This window comes from Neovison vison, chromosome 11 (assembly GCF_020171115.1).
Source record: "Neovison vison isolate M4711 chromosome 11, ASM_NN_V1, whole genome shotgun sequence".
Taxonomy (NCBI): domain Eukaryota; kingdom Metazoa; phylum Chordata; class Mammalia; order Carnivora; family Mustelidae; genus Neogale; species Neogale vison.
In genome coordinates this window covers 68648799-68667767 of record NC_058101.1, presented here as the reverse complement: position 1 = coordinate 68667767, position 18969 = coordinate 68648799, and the positions used below count along the sequence as shown (strand labels likewise).

Below are 18969 nucleotides of genomic sequence, written 5' to 3'. Positions count from 1 at the left end.
CCCCACACGCTTGTCATCCTGGTACACACATCTTCCACACGTGTGGATGTGGCGTGTCAGCCATAGCAAGGGTTGTGCTTGTGGGGCATGCTGTAGGGTGACTGCCCGGGCCCTCTGCCATGCTGTGGCAGAAGATCCAGAGATTGCTAGAGCCTGGGCTTCCTGTGCTGGCTGCAGAGGGTCAGAGCCCTGCGGTGTCTGGTGGGGCAAGACTCTCTGGGACCCCCATGTGGCCCTGGGAGCGGAGCAGAGCAGAGGCTCCTGTCCCCTGTGCATCCCCTAGGTCATCGCGTGCTGAGCCTCACACACATGCGGCTTCTGTCCGTGGATGTGGGTGGCTGGGGATTACTGACCAAAGGCCTCTGCCTATGCCCTGCAGCCTCCCTTTCCCACAGGCGCTGATCGTTGTGTATGCGTTCCACTTCCCCCACCTCCTGAACCCCCAGATAGAGAGCTCCACCCACAGGGCTCTCTACCGGCAGCATATCCTGGGCATCGTCCTTAGGGGCCCAGCGCTGTGCTTCGTGGCCGCCGGCTTCTCCTTGTTCTTCTACCCCTTGGTGAGTGAGGGGAGCAGGGGATGGGGTGACTGTCTTATGGAGGAGATGCCCCCAGGAGGATGAGCTGGGGGGGTACAGCTGTGCAGAAGTCTCGGGGATCACTGGCACATGGCCTCGCACCCAGGGTGCCAGGGAGCACAGCTGGAGGGAAACTCTCCCCACAGGGACCTGCCATGAAGGTGAACAGGCACCACAGAGCCAGGTCTGCATGAAGAGACACGCCATCCAGTGGGGGTAGCCAGTGGGCCGTGACCACCCACGTTTTCCCCAAGTGGGCGAATCCTTAGGACGGGAAGAGAGAGAGAGACGGATGCCCAGAGTCTGGGCTGTGCTTGTTCTCTGGGCGAGTAAGGGGTCCCTATGAAGCCACCATGCAGCCAGCACTAGAGGGCCTCTGGGTGGAGGGGTCCCAGCAGCCTTGCTGTGACAGCAGGAAGGAGGCGCAGTAGGGAGCACTTGCCAAAAGGCCCTAAAGATCCACATGGAGGGTGTGGGCTGCCCAGAGAGTGTGCAGGAAGGAAGGGAGGAAGCCCCCCCTGCCCAGGGAATGGCCTGCTCTCAGGAACACCCAGCTGAGGTCCGAGGTCAGGATGCCTCCTGCAGACAGCCCGGACTTGGTCTGTGCTGCCTCTGTGCAGGGATGCCAGAACTTGGAGCTGTGTCAGCCAGGTCATAGAAGTCAAGGTCAGCTTTTAGCCCTTTTAGCCGTTAGCTAATGGAATAGGGGTGTTCTAGAACACTCTGGCCATCTAGGAATGCAGAGAAGTACAAACCAGCAGCCATCCCAGTGGGTTTCGGGGGCTGTAGGCATGGCTCCTGCCTGGATCCGAGCCCTCACCAAGTACAGGGAAGCGTTGGGTCCAGAGCATCATACCTGGGAACAAATGGTTGATGATGTTTTAAATATCATCATGTAGTAAACATTCCAGGAGATTCCAAGTTTGAAACAGATAGGCTAGCCAAGGCCGAGCATCATTTCCTCGAGGATGGAGCTGCGTGCTGGGGGCTGAGCGGCTAAGGTGTCAGAGGTCAGGCCCGAGCAGGTGGAGCATGCCAGGTGGAAGGCAGGCTCGGGCTGCTGCTTCGTTTCTTCTGAGCATGTTGGAGGTGCAGGGGCGCTGGCGGGAGGGATGCTGCAGGGGTGCTCGGGGTCATGCAGGGCGTCCTTGGCTGTGGCCTCTAGCACGGTAGCTCCCAGTGCACAGGGCAGGGCCAGAAGGGGGCCGGGAATAAGGGGCATATGGTCTAAGGCCACATACATGTCCATACTCAGGGTGGCCCACAGCAGGCATCGGTTAGACAAGGTCAGGCCTTGAGGAAACCCAAGGGTCACTGCTTGGAGGATGGGAGGGACAGCTGGGGTCTGCGGTGGGTGGCCTGGGTGAGCTGAACAAAGGGCCAGGTAGGCTGGGTGCGTGGGCAGTTGTCCGGTGTGTCCTGGGGGATAGCAGGTGCCACAGCACTGGGGCTATGGGGAACTGGACAGTGACCACACCCTGGTGGGATGACAGCAGTGGGGGAGGGGACACCTGAGCCACCAGACTGGGGGAGGGGAGGGCTGAGAGGGCCCAAGTGGTCAGTAGGTCCAGGGCCTCAGGAGGATGGGGTCACTCAGGCCCTGACCCTCAGTGACAGAGCAGTCAGCGATCTGTCCAGCCCCACTCACCTGTCCATCAGCCTTCCTCCCTCCTTCCCTGCAATGCTGCTCTGACCCCTTGCACCCACCCCCTCACCTCCTTGCCTGGAGCCCACCACCGCCTGGGAGACAGCATGTCCAAGTTTCCTGAGCCCCGGGCTGGTCCCTTGGAGCCTCCTTGGCAACCCTGTGGCCTCCATCCTCACAAGCATTCCCTCAGCCAGATGCCTTGCTGGGTCCACCTCTGAGGTCCAGCCCCTTCTCACCACCCTGGATAGGTCATCCTGTCCTCCCTATGGACTGCCTTCCTCTCACGAGGATGCCCACAGGGCCCAGGGCCTTGCCTGCTGGCATCTGTGTAGTGCCTCTTGTGTCATGTTCCCCCACCCCCACCAGACTCCCGTTCCTCCCCCGATCCTGCAGTGGATGGCACCTCCCTCCTGCCTCCCAGCCGCCCTCAGGGTGTCTTGAATTCTGCGTGGGATGTGGTCTCTTGGAGTGTGGAAACCGGGTTAGAGACAGAGGTAGGGTGCATCTGAAGTGTCCCACAGTCTCCCTGATGGCAGCATGTGCATCGTCGTCTCCCCATGTCAGGTCACCTTGAAGAAACGGGTGTGCAGGACAGAGAGGGTGGGAGCCCCTCATTGAGGGCAGGCATGGGATGGGGCAGGGATGGCAGGAGAAGGGCCTTCCCTGCAGGGCTGCCGGCTGGGTGGTATGGGGCCTGAAGGACTCCTGCTGCCAGGGCCCAGGACTGGATTTGCTGGGCCACCTCTGGACCTGACCCTGCACCCTTCCTGGAGTAACATGGCATACATACAACGTAAACTTCATACCCCTGCATCCACTGCCACCTGCCCAGTCCAGAACCCCAGCCCGCAGCCACCACTCCACCTACTTCTAGACTGCTCCTATGGCCACAACAGAAACACAGCACCCCTGAGCAGTCTGCACCCCCCACCATGCCCTGCTCCCCCAGAACCCCCATCTACTTCCTGTCTCTAGAGCTTTGCCAATTCTGGGTAATTCACGTAAATGGAATCATAAAACATGAGGCTCTTACATCTGGCTTTTCTCAGAAGAATGTTTTCCAATTTGTTCCCATGGTAGCAGGTGTCAGATACCCACCCTCTCACTGAAGGTCACAGGAAGGACCCAGCTTGCTTACCGGTTGATCCGTCCATGGACTCGGGTGCCTCCCTGTCTCCACCGTGGTGCACAGGGCTCCCTCGGCCCATGTCCTCGCCATAGCTTGTCGGCGTCTGCTCCTCCAGGAGCAGCTGTCCTGTGGGCTGTGACGCGGGGTCACCCATGGTTCTGACCCGAATCTCCCTGATCCCTGGTGATGCTCAGCGTCCTGCTCTGTATGGCTCGGCCACTGCACAGGTCCTTCGGAGAGCTGTCCGCTCAGCTCCTCTGCCCGCCTGGGGTTGGGGGTTCATGCCTTTGCTCTGGAGCTGGAGCTCTCCACCTGCCCTGGGTGCCAGCCCCTCATCAGTGGTGCGGTCTGCTGGTACTTTCCCACGTTCTGGGAGCTGCCTTTTCCTTCTGGAAATACTCTGAAGCACAAAAGGTTTCCAGCTTGATGAGATAGGATTCATCTGTGTTTTCTTCTGTTGCTCATGCTGCCATCCCTTTGGGGCGGATGGTGTCTGCCGTGTGGTGTGTCTCACGCAGTCGTACCTGCTGATGGCGACGGTCATCTTCCTCCCCTACGTCAGCAAGGTTTCCAGCTGGTGCAAGGGCAGGCTTGTGGGTAGGTCCTCGGCACTGCTCCCCAAGGCCTGTGAGCATGGGAAGGGCCCAGGCAGCCATAATGGCCAGGTGTCCCTGCAGAGTCTCCTCCCCTGGCCAGCTCCTCCTTCCTGGCACACCCACAGGTCCCCAGGAGCCCCCAGCTCACAGCATGGAGTTCTTCACTTTTGACCTGCACGAACCTCTCAGCAAGGAGCGGGTGGAGGCCTTCAGTGATGGGGTCTATGCCATCGTCGCCACACTCCTCATTCTGGACATCTGGTAAGAACCCAGGCCTGAGGGAGGGGCTGCATGGCCTTCCTGTCATCATCCAACCCCACAGAGGCAGGGGCTGAGGTCTCCTGATGCTAGCCCTCTGCTTGAGGAGGAGTCCCACCCCAGACCGAGCTCCGGAGAGCTCAGGCTCTGCTGTGCTAGGGGCGGGGGGCACACAGGACTCCTCCTGTCGCTTCTCCCTTCCCCAGGCTGGGTCGATGGGTGTGGTTGGGCCTCCCCAACCTGTGCTTTCCTTCTCCTTTAGGCCTCGCCCCCAGACCAATCCTCCCCTCTTCTCCCCATTCCCCACGCAAGTCTCCCCCCAACCCCTCATTCCCCTGCCAGCTCCCCCAATCCCTGTCTCCCCTAGCCCCCTCCCCCAGGGCTCCCCCTTCGAGGGCTTCCCACCTCCCTTCTCCTGCGTCCTCCCTCCTGCTCCGTTTTGCCTTCACTGGGTGCTCTGTTGCCCCATCTAATCTACCGTTTCCCTCTGTCAAAGTTCTCATTTTAGTTAATGCATTTTTAAGTGTTTCATCTGCTTTTTTTTTTCTTATTTTCCATTCTTTTTTAGAGCCTCTTGTTCCTTTGGTCCTATTTCAAAACATTCTTATTTTGTTGGACAGGTTACACCATCTTGATTTTACATTTTATATCTGAAGGCCTAAAGTATTAGTTCTCCTAATTCTCTTGATAGCTTTTTCCTACTGTAATTTGTGAGTTTTTAAAATTGGGGTCCAAGTGCTCATTGGTGTCAACATCTAAGCCTTGACCCAAGGTTGCAGGATGGTGTGGCTTTGCTTCCACCGGTGGGGCCCAGCCAGCCCCCCCTGGTGAGCAGCTGCAAGGAGCAGAGGACAGGCCCCCCTCTTGCCCCCGAGCCATAGCCCCCACCTTCAGACTTCTGCAGCTCCACCCCCCAGACACATGTGCAGCCCCCCATTGTGAGTGTAGAGGCATCTCCGGGTGCTTCCCCCCAGCCTGGGAATAGGACAGGCTCTTGGGGCCACCCACAAGGGGGAGAATCTGAGATGTGCCTTAGAGTTGCTCCTTCCAGCTGCGCTCAGCCCAGTGATCTGAGAACCACAGAGGCTGCCCCCACCCCCAGATCAGGGGGACCACCACCCAAGCTGCCCAGCAGGTGCCGGGGTGTGGACCGGGCTCCATGGGAGCCCCATGGAGGCTGGGGGGCTGTGGGCTCGGGCTGGGAGCCGCAGCCCCAACCTGACCGCCCATGGCGGGGCCAGGACCAATGCTGTGTGTTGGCCGCCCTCAGCGAGGACAACGTGCCGGACCCCAGGGACGTGAAGGAGAAGTTCCACGGGAGCCTGGTGGCAGCACTGAGCGTGTACGGGCCACACTTCCTGGCCTACTTCGGTTCCTTTGCCACGGTGGGCCTGCTCTGGTTTGCCCACCACTCGCTCTTCCTGCACATCCGCAAGGCCACGCAGTCCATGGGGCTGCTCAACACACTGTCACTGGCCTTCGTGGGCGGCCTCCCACTGGCCTACCAGCAGACCTCAGCCTTCGCGCGACAGCCGCACGACGAGCTGGAGAGCGTGCGCGTCAGCTGCGCCATCATCTTCCTTGCCAGCATCTTCCAGTTCGCCATCTGGACCACGGCCCTGCTGCACGAGGGGGAGACGCTGCAGCCCTCGGCCCGCTTCGGGGGCCAGGAGCACGCGTTCATGTTTGCCAAGCTTGCACTGTACCCCTGTGCCAGCCTGCTGGCCTTCGCGTCCACCTGCTTCCTCAGCCGGTTCAGCACGGCCATCTTCCACCTCATGCAGATTGCCGTGCCCTTCGCCTTCCTGCTGCTGCGCCTCCTCGTCCGCCTGGGCCTGGCCCTTCTGTGTGCCATGCGGGGCCTCGCCCAGCCAGGAACCCAGGCTGAGGAGGACGCACATGCCCCACTCCTCCCTGCTGCCTGCTAGCTCCTGGCTGCCCCCACCTGCACTCAGCCTGCTTTTGGTTTGTATCTTCAACCTTCTCTAGAGCCTTTGGTAGGTTTCTGCTTGTGCAGACAGTGCAACAGGAGATTGTGTCCCGGTCTCTGTCCTAGGCCCACATTCTTGCTCTTTGTGAAGCTAAACCACCAGGGTGCTCGCGCTCTTGCTGGGAGCCCACGGTGCCAGCCCTGAGTGGGGCGTGGGTCCCCAGGCACAAAGGACATGTCAGCAGCACAGCAATGGCCACACTGTATTGTCCTGGATATAAATTATGCTTACATTCAGGTAGTGACAAGGTACACAAGGGCCTGGGTGCAAGCCCACACCACCCCTCTGGGCGCACAGACGCACTTAAATACAAAGGACAGACAACTACAGACCAGAACGAGAGCCAAGGCCTGCAAAGCGGACACAAGTGATGTCACCAGGGACGTCAAGGCAGACACACGTGTGTGTGCTGGAGGCACGTGATAGGGATGGCCCACCACAAATGGCCACTACAGTGCATTTGTGTGGATTTGGCAGAAGCTCGGGACATGGGGCTGGTGGGGCAGAGCTCGGTCACATGGCGCTGGCAGCAAAGAGCCAGGATGAGTGGAGAAACAGGATTCCTGGGCCTTTCTTTGGGGCCCCTGGAGCCTCCCAGACTGATCCTGGGGCATGTCTGAACCCAGGGTAGGGGAGGCCCAGGCACCTGGTCAGCTGGACGGGCGCTGGGAAAGGCATGTTGATCGATGACAAACAGGTGATTAAAGCTGGCTCCTCCCCACCGTCACACTTTGTAAACTTCCTCTGGGCCTCCCCCCACCCCGGTTTGCTTTTGGTCCCTTCTGCATACTCTGCCCCAGCCCATGAGGGCCTAGCTTCCCTCCTGCTGCATCTCCAGGATATCAGCCAAGCCCACCTGGCCTTAGGGCCCTCCGCCCCCAACGTGCAGCCCAAGCAGCTCCTCCACAGTGGCAGGGCTGGGAGAGAAGGCACCTTCCCCAAGACAAGTGTTAGGTGTCCCCACCCAGCCCTCAGTGGGAAGGTAGGCCGCAGGCCCTGGTGGTTGGGGCATTCGGGGTCTGTACTGGGCCCACTCTGTTAGGAGCATACGGGGGGATGGCCTAAGATTCGGTGCTGCTCACAGATGGTGGGGAGACGCAAAATGAGAAATGCCTTCCACCCAGGATGGTAGCCTGGACCCCATGGGCGGGACAACTGGCCAGCCAAAGCCCTGCACCCAGCCTGTCACTGGATCGGAGGCCGGGGGGAAACAGCTGCTACCCCACGCAGCTTCCACGTGCATAGGGGTGAGGAGGAGATGCCCCCAGTCAAAGCCATAGGCAAGTCCATCCACCACTGGCTGGCGCCCGCTGCTGCTGAACAGGCAAGCTGCTGCAGGGTCCCTCTACTTGGAGTCCCCTTCAGGGATGGGCACCCCATCTGCTCGGGCATCCTTGGGGGTTCCCGCCTTCCTGGGCTTCTGCTTGGTTTTCCTGAGCATGTGGACCTGTCCCACAACAGGTCAGGTCAAAGTGCTGGAAAATACTGTAGGCACGGTCTCAGCCCACTTTACAGAAAGGGGGTGGGTTTCAGCCTGTGGGCCCCTCCCCTCCCTGTACCCAGGGGGCCACTGGGAAATAACGGTGCACCACCCAGCCAGCCCTCAGGGCCCTCCCAGCTCACTGCACATGGTACCTTGGGGCCCGCAGCTGAGATGATCATGTGCCCAGGAGCCTGGACCCAGGGCTCACCATCCACCTGCACAGGTGTGGCTTTAAGGAGGGTGACGCGGAAGTAGGAGCCCTGGGCAATGCGGATGCCAGAGCGCAGCCCGCCCTGGACCTGGCCCTGGTAGTGGAGAGAAGGCGGTGGGGCTCAGCAGGCCACGGTCCCACGCCTGGGCCCGCCCCGGCTGTCCACACTCACCATATGCATGACGCCTGTCACCCCCACCACCTCTAGCAGCCCGTCATCCATGCGTGGCTTCTCGAACCTTGAGTCACTGTCGGAGCCCCACAGATCGGCCCCCGAGCCCCAGCTGCACCGAGGGAGGGGCGCACAGGTGAGTGGGCAGGCTGGACGAGGGCCTCAAGCCCCACCAGAGGAGCCCTTGGAGCCCCTTGGAGCCCCACCCACTGGCACCTGGGGATGTTGATGAAGATGAGACCCTCAATGCTTGGCAACTCCACTTCCTGCTGCTCCACCTGCAGCCGGATCTCCTTGTGTAAGCCACGGGAGTGGCTGATCTTCTGCAGCCCAACCCGCACGTACACGCCTTTATTGTGGAACCTGCGGAGGAGGTGTATGCCTACAGTCAAGGTGGAGCCCTTGCCCTACCTATGACGCCCCCCTCCACAGCCCCAGGTTCTGCCCCATCCACCAAGTCCTGCTGGTGAATCCCAGGAAGTATGCTGTCACCAGGGGGCAGCCCTGTGATCTAGAGCAGTCCCAAGCCCCCATCCTTGATGTTCTGGCACCTGCTTGTGAACTTGCCAGGCTCCTCCTCCCGTGCCTGGTGGAAGTCCAGGCTCAGCTCTGCATCAATGCCTATCCCGCAGTAGTTACTCATCTGCACAATCTGGAGATAAGACACATTCTCCCATGACCCTGGTCAGTTTTCACCACGTGCTCCCCACATCCCCAAAGCTGGGTCCAGCCTCCTCATCTCCAACCCAACCCTCCCCTATTGTCAAAACGGCTTCCATCCTGTGACTGACGTGTACTCAGGGGGAGGCAACTATCTGAGCCAGCCAGCCTGGGATGTCCCCAGCAAGCCGCTGCTGACAATGCCTCAGCTTCCCTGTAAATGGGGCGGCCCTGGTGCCTACACCAGGTGGTGGCTGGGATCCACATGAAACCCCGGACAGAAGCAGAGTGTTGCCTGTGGGGGGCCCGACAGGTGCCACCCTGGTACCTTGGGGGGCTCAACGTCCGCCACGCTGTCCTCTGCAGCACCAGCCTCGTGAGCATCCAGCAGAATGGTCCAGCGGTCCATGAGCACCGCGTCAGCCTCATCCACCGACACCAGCACGGAGAATGGGTCCTCCCCACTATAGCCCGCCCCCCAGCGGAGTACCCGGCCGAGGTCATTCCCTGGGATGGGGGCAAGAAAAGATGGACTCTCTATACCCACCCCCCTCCCACCCTCCCAGGCCTGTCCCCCGATCTGCTGGCCGACCCCACCTGTGCCCAGTGGCAGGATGGCCACGGAAGGCTCCGGGCACGCCAGACGGTGCCGCATCTCCTCCAGGGCGGCGAGCACCCAGCCCACAGTGCCGTCCCCACCACACACCAGCACCCGGAAGCAGGGCACCTGAGAGAACACGTGGAACCTGGCAAGAGGCAAACAGGAAGCACTCGGTGCACGCAGGCCAACAGGAGCACCCAAGCCAACGCAGAACAGCCTGGATGGTTCCATTCCCTCAGGCCTCTCCACAGCCATGTGCAAGCACCCCTCCAAAGGCTCGTGAGGCTGTGAGCAGTGTGGCAGGGACCCCTACACTCACCCAGGAAGAGGCCCCCCGTTGGTCAGTTCAAAGACCTGGTGAGGGTTCAGCAGCTTCCGGAAACTACAGAGCAGGTCACGGCCCTTGAGGCCTCCACTCTTGGGGTTCACAAACACGAGGAGGGGGCAGGAGTCTGGGGGCAGCTTCGTGTGCTGACAGATGGGGGGATGCTGGGTTAGTGCAGGTTCTCAAAGCCACCCCATGGGGGCAGTGACAAGTGCTCCAACCCTGAGCCCACACAGCCTGAGCCCACCTGCAGCTAGTCCCCCGCCCAAGGAAGGCACACATGTGCCCCAGGAGGAGATGAAGCTGGCTGGCCTGGAGCTCTGAGCATACAGGCCACCATCACCCACCGTGACCCTTGTGGCCAGACCGTGCCCACTGCCTGATCCACACAGCCAAGGCTGGACACCCACATGGGAGTCCACATGCCCCTCCTACAGCTCTCCGGGCCCCTGCCCACCCCCAGCACAGCCAGCAGGAGCAGCCAGGCTCACGGAGGGACCCCTGCCTCCCATGGGCAGAAGTCCATCTCCCAACAAACACCCCCCAAAACATGGGGCCCAGAGAAAGCAGGTAGGGGGCTGAGGTCCCAGCAAGTGAGGGTGGTGGGGGGCACCAGCATCCATTGGTGGGAGATGCTGGGTAACAGGCACGACTCAGCAACACCTCAAAGCCAAGGACACACTCAGGGTGATGTGTGACCCGTGGGGCAGAGCTGCCTGCAGTCCTCCCACACCCGCTCACCCCACAGCAGGGTGCTACCAGGAGAAAGTACACGTCGGCACCGCCCACCAGGCTCTGCCTGTCAGGGACCCCAATCTGCAGGGGCCGCATCCTCATCAGGACAGAACGGTGACGCCTGGCTCAGGTGGGAGGGGGCAGCCAGGCCCAGGAGTTGCCCCCCCAGTCCCCAACAGTGACCTCACCTACTCTTAATTCTGCTGTACCCAGACAGGGCTCGGGGGTCAGGGCTGGAGCAGCCACCAACACCTCAGGGGAAACCTTGGGGGCCAGCAGGGGTGAGGACCAGAGGCTGCTGGCAAAGGCATGGAGCATAGGGCATGACCTGGGGCTCCAGCCCCTCACCCTGCTCCAACCCATATAGTGTCCACCCCGGACCTGGGCTTATCCCACTTCACTCTTCCAGATGTGGTCCAAAGTCAGGGAGCCCCACCTCCGGGCCAGAGGTGGCCCAGGCCTCCCAAGCAGGGGTCCCAGTGACCCTCAAAAAGGCAAGGGCCTCCCAGGATGTGTGCATACACACAGTCCCTAGGAGGCAGCCATGGCAGGATGGGAACTGCAGCTTGCAGTCCTCCGCCCATCAGCCATGGTACAGGCCCGTTGCCCCCAGATCTCAGATTCCTCCCAGGCTGTGAACCGTGTGTTAGACAAACCAGTGTCCCTGATGGCGCCCACTCACCAGCACGTCTGGCAGCACCAGGGCGGTGAGCGGCCGGCCGTGCACAGCTGTGTCCTTGACCAGCATGTAGAGCCGCTCGGCCTCCGCGAAGCAGGCCACGTCCAGCACCACGGCACCTGCAGCACGGGGACTGTGAGCTCAGACTGTGGCCTCCCTCATCCTGCTGCCAGAAGGGACCCTGGGTCTGGCCATCCAATGGCAGCCATGTGATGTAGGACCACCAGCCCCATGGAGCCTTTGAGGGTGACCAAGCTCTGAGACAGGACACAGAGATGGACAAAAGAGGGCAGCGTGGCAGAGCACACCCTCACCCCAGGGCCTGGGAGGAACACCCCCACAAGAATGCCTCCATTCTGATAACTGCTGGGGACCCCCAGAAGGCATTTGGGGCTCATGGGAATAGCCTCCTACTTCTGGGCAGATTTGCAATCTCCCAAGAAAAGAAAGATGCAAACCCAAGGGCAGAACAGGTTTTTGAGAAAAGTCCTCGGCAACTCAATCACATTTTAGCAAAAGCATGATAGCCGGGGAGCCAGGGAAAAAACCACAAATGGGTCCCTCCCACAGGGTTCCCGCAGACAAAGGTCAGGTCATAAACAAAATGGAAACGCTGAATACGAAGGTAAGAAGGGCAGGCCTTTCCACGTAACTCCAGAGCCCAATCTGACCATACCCTACAGCAGCGGCTCACCTTGGGAGGAGTAGACGTGGCTCACGGACACCAGGCCAGCTGCGAAGATAGGCTGCGGTCAGGGGAGGTGCGAGGTCCCCAGGCCCTGCCCAGACTTGGAGGCCAACCCTGCTGCTCCTGTTTGCAGGTGGTTCCCACAACCCAGGAGGGGCAGCTCCCCCAGAATGTCCCTCCCCAGCTCAGAGCAAAAGGCAGAGGCTGGACCTCTGGGGTCTCAGAAGCCCCTTGGAGGAGGTGAGCACTGTGGGCCCTGGAGGCGAGAAAAGAGACCCAACGAGTGGGAACCAGCCTGGCAAATGCTCAGATACCTTGTGGAGGGAGAGGAGGAGAGGAGAACCAGCCCCCACAGTCTGCTCTCAGAACCCTTCCCCTCCCCCCCTGCTCCCCGGTCAGCCCAGGCAGTCACACCTTTGGTGGCCACAGCCTCATCCAGCAGGCTGCCATACTCTTGGGCAGACAGCCCGAAAGGCAGGCCAGCAACATACAAGGAGACACGGGGGGCCACAGCTCTGCTCTCAGCCACGTAGAATCGTGTCTGGGTCATCTGTCGCAGGGATGTCTGTGGGGAGGTAGGACCCAGAGCAGAGCACTCAGGGAGGGCACCACGGTTCCCAGTCCCTCCACCCTCCATCCAGAAAGACTTCCCAGGCTGAACCACACCGGGACAAGACAGAAAAGGAAACACAGGCTTCCTCCCTCGGGACAAGCCCCTCAACTTTCCTCAGGGAGCCCCGGGGAGTGGGGTCTGGGGCTCAAAACGCCACCTTCGAGAGAACAGGGACATGAGCAAGCAGACAGACCCGCCAGGCCCAGGAGGGCTGGCACTGGCACGTAGGGCCCTAGGGACAGGCTCCCTCGCTGGGAGGCAGCAGCCATGGCCAAAGGCGGGTGACTGTGTGGGGACCAGCATTCACACCAAAATGACCTGCCGGATGTCACGAAGCCGGTTGAGCAAGGGCTCCTCATCCTCCAGCACCGTCCGCTGGACTGCAAGAATGACAGGCAAGGCCCGTGGGTACCAGGTGCTACTCCCACATCTGCAAGCAGCTGCCCCGAAGACCTCAGGGAACCCCGGGGCAGATCGGGGACCCTCGATCACAGGCTACCGCTCACCTTGCCTGCTGCCCATGAGCACCTCCTCCAGCTGGAAGCTCTCCGGACCCTCAGCCTGTGAGGGGCAGAGGTCACACCATCAGGCCTGGAGTTCCAGCTCCTCCAGGTCTTCCACCAGGCCAGCCAGGACCACAGTGGCATACACACCTGACGGCCGAGCAGCAGGAGAGCCTCCAGCACCACGGTCCGGGCTGTGCTCCGTGGGGTCACACGGATGGACACGTAGGCCACACCCACCCTGCAGAGAACAATCTCAGGAGCTCAAGTAACATGCCCCCACCCACCCCAGCTCCCGCCGGCAGACCCTGGGCCAGGGGCCTGGGTCTCACTTGAGCCAGGCAGGGTAGATCTTCAGGTCTTCCTGGGTGTGGGGCAGAGCACGGAGGATCCAGGCCTCGGGGGCGGACTCTCGGGATCCCGGGCCTCTGCTGCCCTCCTCCTCTGCACTCCCTCCGGCCCGGGTCCTGCCCCGGGTCCCCATGTCCACAGTGTGGACAGATGGGGGGAGGGCCTGCAGCTCGAAGTCACAAGGGTCCTCCGTGACATAGTAAGCCCGAAGCGCTGCCTCCTGCGGGGGAAGGGGGGGGTGGAGGGGGGCAGATGTAGACACCAGCCAGGGCCACGCCAGATGCCACAAAGCTCCCCAAGAAGGCGCCCTGCAGGGGCTCCCTCTTACTAGCATCTCCTGACTCCTGGCCTGGCGGGGGACAGTGATAACACGAAAGTGGTTTCTCTGCAGAGCATCGTTGCCATCAAAGATCTTCAGGGTCTGTTTGCCTGGGCCGGAGAGAAGTAAATGTCTGTCCACGGAGTGGGGTCCAGGCTGGGGACAGGACAGGGGATAGGGTGAGGGATGAGGAGGGGACCAGGCTGCGGGCCACAATGGCTAGGAGGCACTTACTGGAGTCCGGGGCCGGCACCTCTCTGCCCAGACCAGCGGGGGCGCTTCCATCTGCACCATCGTCCCCCTCACCTGCTGGAGGGGCACAGCTGACCTCCTACCCAGGCCAACCCCCAGCCCACACACCCAGCCCCAGCACAGCCCCTCACTCACCTTGCTCTGGGGCCGCGCTCTCAGAGATGCGGAAACAGTGCATCTTACTGAAGTTTCGGGACAGCAGGCGCACACACACCGGCGGGAGGACCATGGTGCGCAAGCGCCCAAACGTGCACTCTGGGGCAAGCGCCGCAGAGCAGACCGAGTGCGCCTGCAGATGGGAGCATGGGCCGGCTGTCAGCCACTCTGCAGTGGCCCACGCTGGGTTGATGGCCCCTGACCAGGCCATGGCAGGGCGCACAGGCAGGTGGTGCTATCCTCAGACCAGAAGGATCCCTGACTCTGTACAATGGGGACCATCCCCAGCCCCAACACACTGCGATGCAGACGGGTGAGCACGGAAGGACGCGCCACACCTGCTCTCGGGACCTCCAACCTACTTTCCAAAGGGATAATATATCCACTCTTCCCCACCCCCCAGGACTATGACACCCCGCCCCCAGGAACTGCCCATCCCCTCCCTGCCCACCAGGAACTCCACCATCCCACTCCGCCCCTCAGGACACCCCCACCCCACAAAGCCCCACCTGCATGCCGCACCCCCTCCCCCACAAAGCCCCACCTGCGCACCCCCCCCCCACTGGCCAGCACAGCGCAAAGCCCCACCTGCACACCACACCACTCGCAGCGCACGCCTGCCAGCACGTCCGAGGAGCCGCATGTCTTCCTGCAGACCTCGCAGCGCGCACCAGAGGGCAGGTTCCCCTCCCGCCAGTGGTGGTGGTGCGCGTCCTGTGGAGGGGGCCGTCCTGGCTCAGCCAGCCCCCAGCAACACCACCCTTCCCCGCCCCCGGCCCCCCCCACCCCCAGGCTCAGGCCTCTGGCCCTGTGCACTCACGTGGTCCCGGTGCCCATCCCAGTGGCACTGGCGGCAGTCGCTGCAGGCGAAGGGCACACAGTCGGGGTGAACGTGCAGCTCACACACTGGGGGGCGGGCAGGGTTAAGGGCCTCTCGCCTCTCCCCACAGCCTTGCCCCCTTCTCTTGGGCAGCGCTGCCAAGGCCAGTTCCCTGCACATCCCAGCCATACTTCCTGGACCCTTCCTCGAGCGCACAGCAGGTGCCCCTCCCCTCAGGGGACAGGAGCCGGCTACCCATTGCTCCCTGTCTTCTGGCCCCCTGCACCTCCTTCCCCATGAGGGCAGCTTGAGAGTCCACAAACACATCCCCCCTCATGGGCGCCCAGGGCACCACCCCGCCTCCTGCCCGGCTGCCTGGCCACAGCAGGGTGTGGGCCCCCTGGGCAGCAGAGACCAGGACCCTGGTGAGGGCGCAGACCACAGAGCAGCCAGGCGGGCTGGGCAGTACCTTCACAGCGGAGCGCAGGGGCCTCCAGGGCCTTGCGGCACACGGCGCAGAACTTGCGCTTGTAGAAGCCCCGAGGGCCGAAGCAGTGGGCCACAGGGACCTGCAGGGAGCAGAGCTCCCCCTCAGCCTGGGGCCTACCTGACAGCACCCAGCCAGCGCCAGCAGGCCTCATCCTCTGCAGCCCAGACAGCCCTGCGGTGCCCCCCAAATCCTTCCCTGCCCCTCTGTGCCCCTGGGGGCCCTGCTGGAACTGCCCACTCTCTTCCGAGTCCCCCAGGCTGGGCTGTCCTTCCTGCAGAGAGCCCCCTGCTGGTTCTTCCCCAGCCTGATTCAGCTGTGCGGGTCCAGGAAGCCTGGGCGCTGGCTGCTTCCTCCAGGCCTCGTCCATGCCCCTGTGATACATCCGGGGCAAGCTGGATGAAACACTCATTAGCAGAGGCCCACCAACAGGCAGGAGCAGGAGTGCTGGGTGTCAGAGACCCCAGAGGAGGAGGGATCAGAATCAGCAGGAGGTGAGGCCTGGCTACTGGCCTGGGAGGGGCTCACACACAGGGACTTGGGACATGGTCAGCATCCTGGAGACCCAAGGCAGCACATAGGAGCACTCCTGCACCATCCACCCAGACAGACTGACTCAGCCCAGCACCTGCCACGAGAGCTCACTCCCCCAAGCCCCCCACCCCACCCCACCCCCGCCCCATCCCACCATACGCACTCGGACCAGGCTGGGCGCCACACCCGTACAGGGTGTCTTCACGTGCTTCAGGCACTTCTCGTGGGACATGAAGTTGCACACTATGGAATGAGAGCAGCATGAGTTGGCCCCTGTCCGACCCAAGCATCAGGAGACCCCAGGCTTTGGCATGCAGAAGGGAGGCCATGGCCAACAGGAGCACCAGGGGCCACAGCCAGCTGCCCACATTCTGCGGGGGCAGTGCACCTCTCACAGTGGGCCCACTCTGCCAGAGCTGAGGGGGAGTCAGCGTGGGGTGAATCCCTGCATCCTCCACCCCACTCTGACCCAGCAGTGAGTGATGGGGAAAGCGACCCTCGCCATCCCCACTATCGTGGGGGCAGAGGGAGGACATGGCCACAGTATCCCCCCACAGAAGCACCATGGACACCCTGATCCACTGCGCCACCCCACCTCTCATCCCCAGAGAGCCCAGAGTGGGGATGCTACTGTGTCCCAGGGTCTTGAGAGTGGCCCCTGCCCCTTGCACAAGGGGGCCCACTCCTATCTGTTGGCCCTGAGGTGCTGGCAGGTAAGTGGACATCTCCCCCAAGACCAGCAGCACGAAGAACATCCTTCCCCTTCTCCCCCACAACTCTGAAGACCCTCTGACCACCCTTCCCATGTGCTGTGTGCCTGTTGAAACCAGAGCCAGTCTGTGATGGTCCAGGACCTCCCAAGGCTGGCAGGGTAGAGGGTGGCTAGCCCAGGGATGGCCGCACCTGCCCCCACCCAGAGGGCCAGCGCCAGAGGTTCTAAAGGCAGAACCCAGAGGTTCTAAAGGCAGTGAGTACTCCGACATAGGCTGTGTTTCCGAGGGCCTCCTGTCCTGGGGTGCAGGCCACTAAGAAGGGAGGCCTGGAGAGTCCAGCCACACTGAGGGCCAGAGACAGACAAGATTGGGGGGAGGGGTGCAAGAGGCCTAGGGAGGGGCAGGGGACCTGGGCTGGGCCCCTCTGGGGTGGGATGGGTTGGACAAGGCAGCTGGAGGCTGGGAAGTGGGCAGGCAGCAAAAGGACTCACTCTCCAACATGGCGCTTGGTGAAAAGTATGAGCAAGGGGCCTTGAGGCAGCCCCATCTTACCCACTGAAGCCCTACCTACCCGTCCCTAGGAGGAAGACACAGACTGGTCCTCCACAGGCTAGCAAGGACAGCCCTGAGGCCTTGCTTTTGAAAAAACTACAGTAGGCTGGGTCAGATAGAGTAAGTGGGGAGGCACAGAGGAAGGGTGGGCACTCTGGCTAGCTTCCCCTCCAAGGCACCCAGACTAGCTCTGTCCCGGAAGGCAGCAGCTGCAGGCAGGTGGCGCCCAGCTCCTCTGGCCCACGGAGATAGTGCCTGATCACCCCACATCCCACATCCTGGGTACTCCCTGGCAGGGAAGGAGGCTCTTCCTCCCACACGCTTGTCAGGCCCCTCTGCCGGCCAAGATTATGAGCCCCTTCTCCAGAGGTGGGGAGCACGTCCACACAGCTGCCCAGGGATGGCCTCCACGTCATCCCCCAAGCCCAGCCCCTTTCCATGAGCTGCTTTGCCCTTTAGACCCAGAGCCCCACCTGCAGGAGGTCATAGCACTGAGGAGGACCTGGAGTCTAGCCTTAGACTTGGAGCCCTGCCTTCACCACCCCTCACCTGTGCAGGGGTCCTGGGTTCAACCTCAGACCTAAAGCTGACTCAGCCTGCACAAGCACTGCTCCCCCCTCAGGTGAGACAGTTGGCATGGGACAAGATAAGACAGTGCAGTGTTTCTGAGGATCTAGAGGTGACCTGCCCCATGCCAGCTGTCCAGACCACCTGGTGCTGCCCTAAGGAGTCAGCTCAACCATGCCATTTTCTTGGGCAGAAGGCATCCCGCCTGAGAGACCCAGCCTCCTCCATCCAGACCTGGTTAAGATTTCTCTGTAAACTTTGGTGTTAAGTGGTCCCTTTGTCCCCAGAGCCAAAAGCCTGTCTCCATGAGTGGAGCAAAGGGTCCCCACATGCCTGGGCAGCTGCGGTCCTCAGGGCCTACCCACCTGTTCTGCCAGAGGAAGCAGGACTACGAGAGCAGACCTGGGAAGCTTGTGCCCTCGCTATCCAATGAGCCAGCAGAGGGAGGGCCTCCTAGCCCAGGCAGCCAGCTTGGCATCTAGGTGCCAGCCCTGTTGGGGCATGCCGCACTTGGCCCTTGTGGGTAGCAGTGTGCACGCAGGGCAAGAAAAGGCCCAGCACTAGGGCACAGGATCCTACCAGCGGCCCGAACCAGCCCTGCCTGACCACAGTGCTGCCTCCTTGCTGCCCCAGTTATGGGGAGTGAGGACCCTAGAGTAAGTGAGGAGTCCCACCTGCTTAGGGGACCCTGAACTCATCCCCCGGTCACTGCACCTGCTCCACAACGCCCACCATACTTTTCCCTCACTGAATCCCAAGCCCTGTGAAGGAGCCCAGGGAGTTTTTTCCTGAGGCCCACAGGCCTGGGGGAAGACACCTGGTGCCCCCAACCTTCTAGAAGAGCCAGTGCTTATCGCCTCTCCGGAGAGGGTCTGAGGCCAGCACACTCCTGCCCCGGGGGTTAAGCGGCTCTGTCCTGAGGAGCCCACTGCTGGGAATGCATAAGTCAGAGGAGCCCATTCTGGGCCAGGGGCTGGGGTCTGTGGGATCGCGGGCGCTCACCGTCGCAGAGGAAGCCGGCCAACCCCCAGATGAAGTCGGAGCAGAGGTGGCAGAAGGTGGGCTTAGTGAGCGTCACCTTCCGGAAGCTGTGGCCAGACGCGGCGGGGCCTGGGGTCCTGGCGCCCGCCCGCTCCGGGCCAGACCCCGACCCTGGCCCCGGCCCTGGTCCCGGGCGCGCGCGGCCTCTGCCGCCTAGCTCGGGGCTGGAGGCCGGGCTGCCCGGGCGCGGCGAGCTACTGCCGAGCCAGGCACGGGCCCGGGGCTCGGCCGCCGCCGCCATCCCTGCCCGGGCGGCCCGACCCCCGCGGCTGGCGAGGGCCGGGTCGGCGCCGCGGGTGAGAGGGGG

The 18969-nt window shown here is 62.1% G+C and overlaps 2 protein-coding genes across 5 annotated transcripts in view; one reads left to right on the top strand and one right to left on the bottom strand.

Annotated features, from left to right (window-relative positions):
* The window catches only part of TMEM175 (transmembrane protein 175), a 26032-nt gene extending 19105 nt beyond the window's left edge, over window positions 1-6927 (top strand). For 2 of the 3 annotated variants that reach the window (XM_044267985.1, XM_044267986.1), the window contains 4 exons: window positions 396-560; window positions 3874-3952; window positions 4077-4212; window positions 5480-6927. In XM_044267985.1, the coding sequence (XP_044123920.1) occupies window positions 396-560; window positions 3874-3952; window positions 4077-4212; window positions 5480-6137 (1038 nt within the window). In that variant the 3' untranslated portion in view covers window positions 6138-6927. The remainder of the gene's footprint in view (window positions 1-395; window positions 561-3873; window positions 3953-4076; window positions 4213-5479) is intronic. The other variant, XM_044267987.1, reaches the window with a different exon arrangement.
* Window positions 6384-18969, bottom strand: DGKQ (diacylglycerol kinase theta). Of its 2 annotated transcripts, none has more exons than XM_044267983.1 (23): window positions 18624-18969; window positions 15953-16032; window positions 15238-15337; window positions 14769-14854; window positions 14537-14662; window positions 13928-14081; window positions 13775-13849; window positions 13550-13650; window positions 13203-13441; window positions 13021-13111; window positions 12874-12928; window positions 12686-12747; window positions 12169-12319; window positions 11761-11799; window positions 11070-11185; window positions 9647-9798; window positions 9324-9472; window positions 9055-9233; window positions 8618-8718; window positions 8283-8429; window positions 8067-8178; window positions 7836-7988; window positions 6384-7647 (listed from the first exon to the last, which is right to left on the bottom strand). In XM_044267983.1, exons 1-23 carry the CDS (start codon window positions 18901-18903, stop codon window positions 7546-7548), a joined length of 2850 nt encoding a protein of 949 aa, XP_044123918.1. In that variant the 5' UTR covers window positions 18904-18969; the 3' UTR covers window positions 6384-7545. The 2 variants fall into 2 exon arrangements, with proteins under 2 accessions (XP_044123918.1, XP_044123919.1); XM_044267984.1 differs by having other exon boundaries at window positions 13775-13846.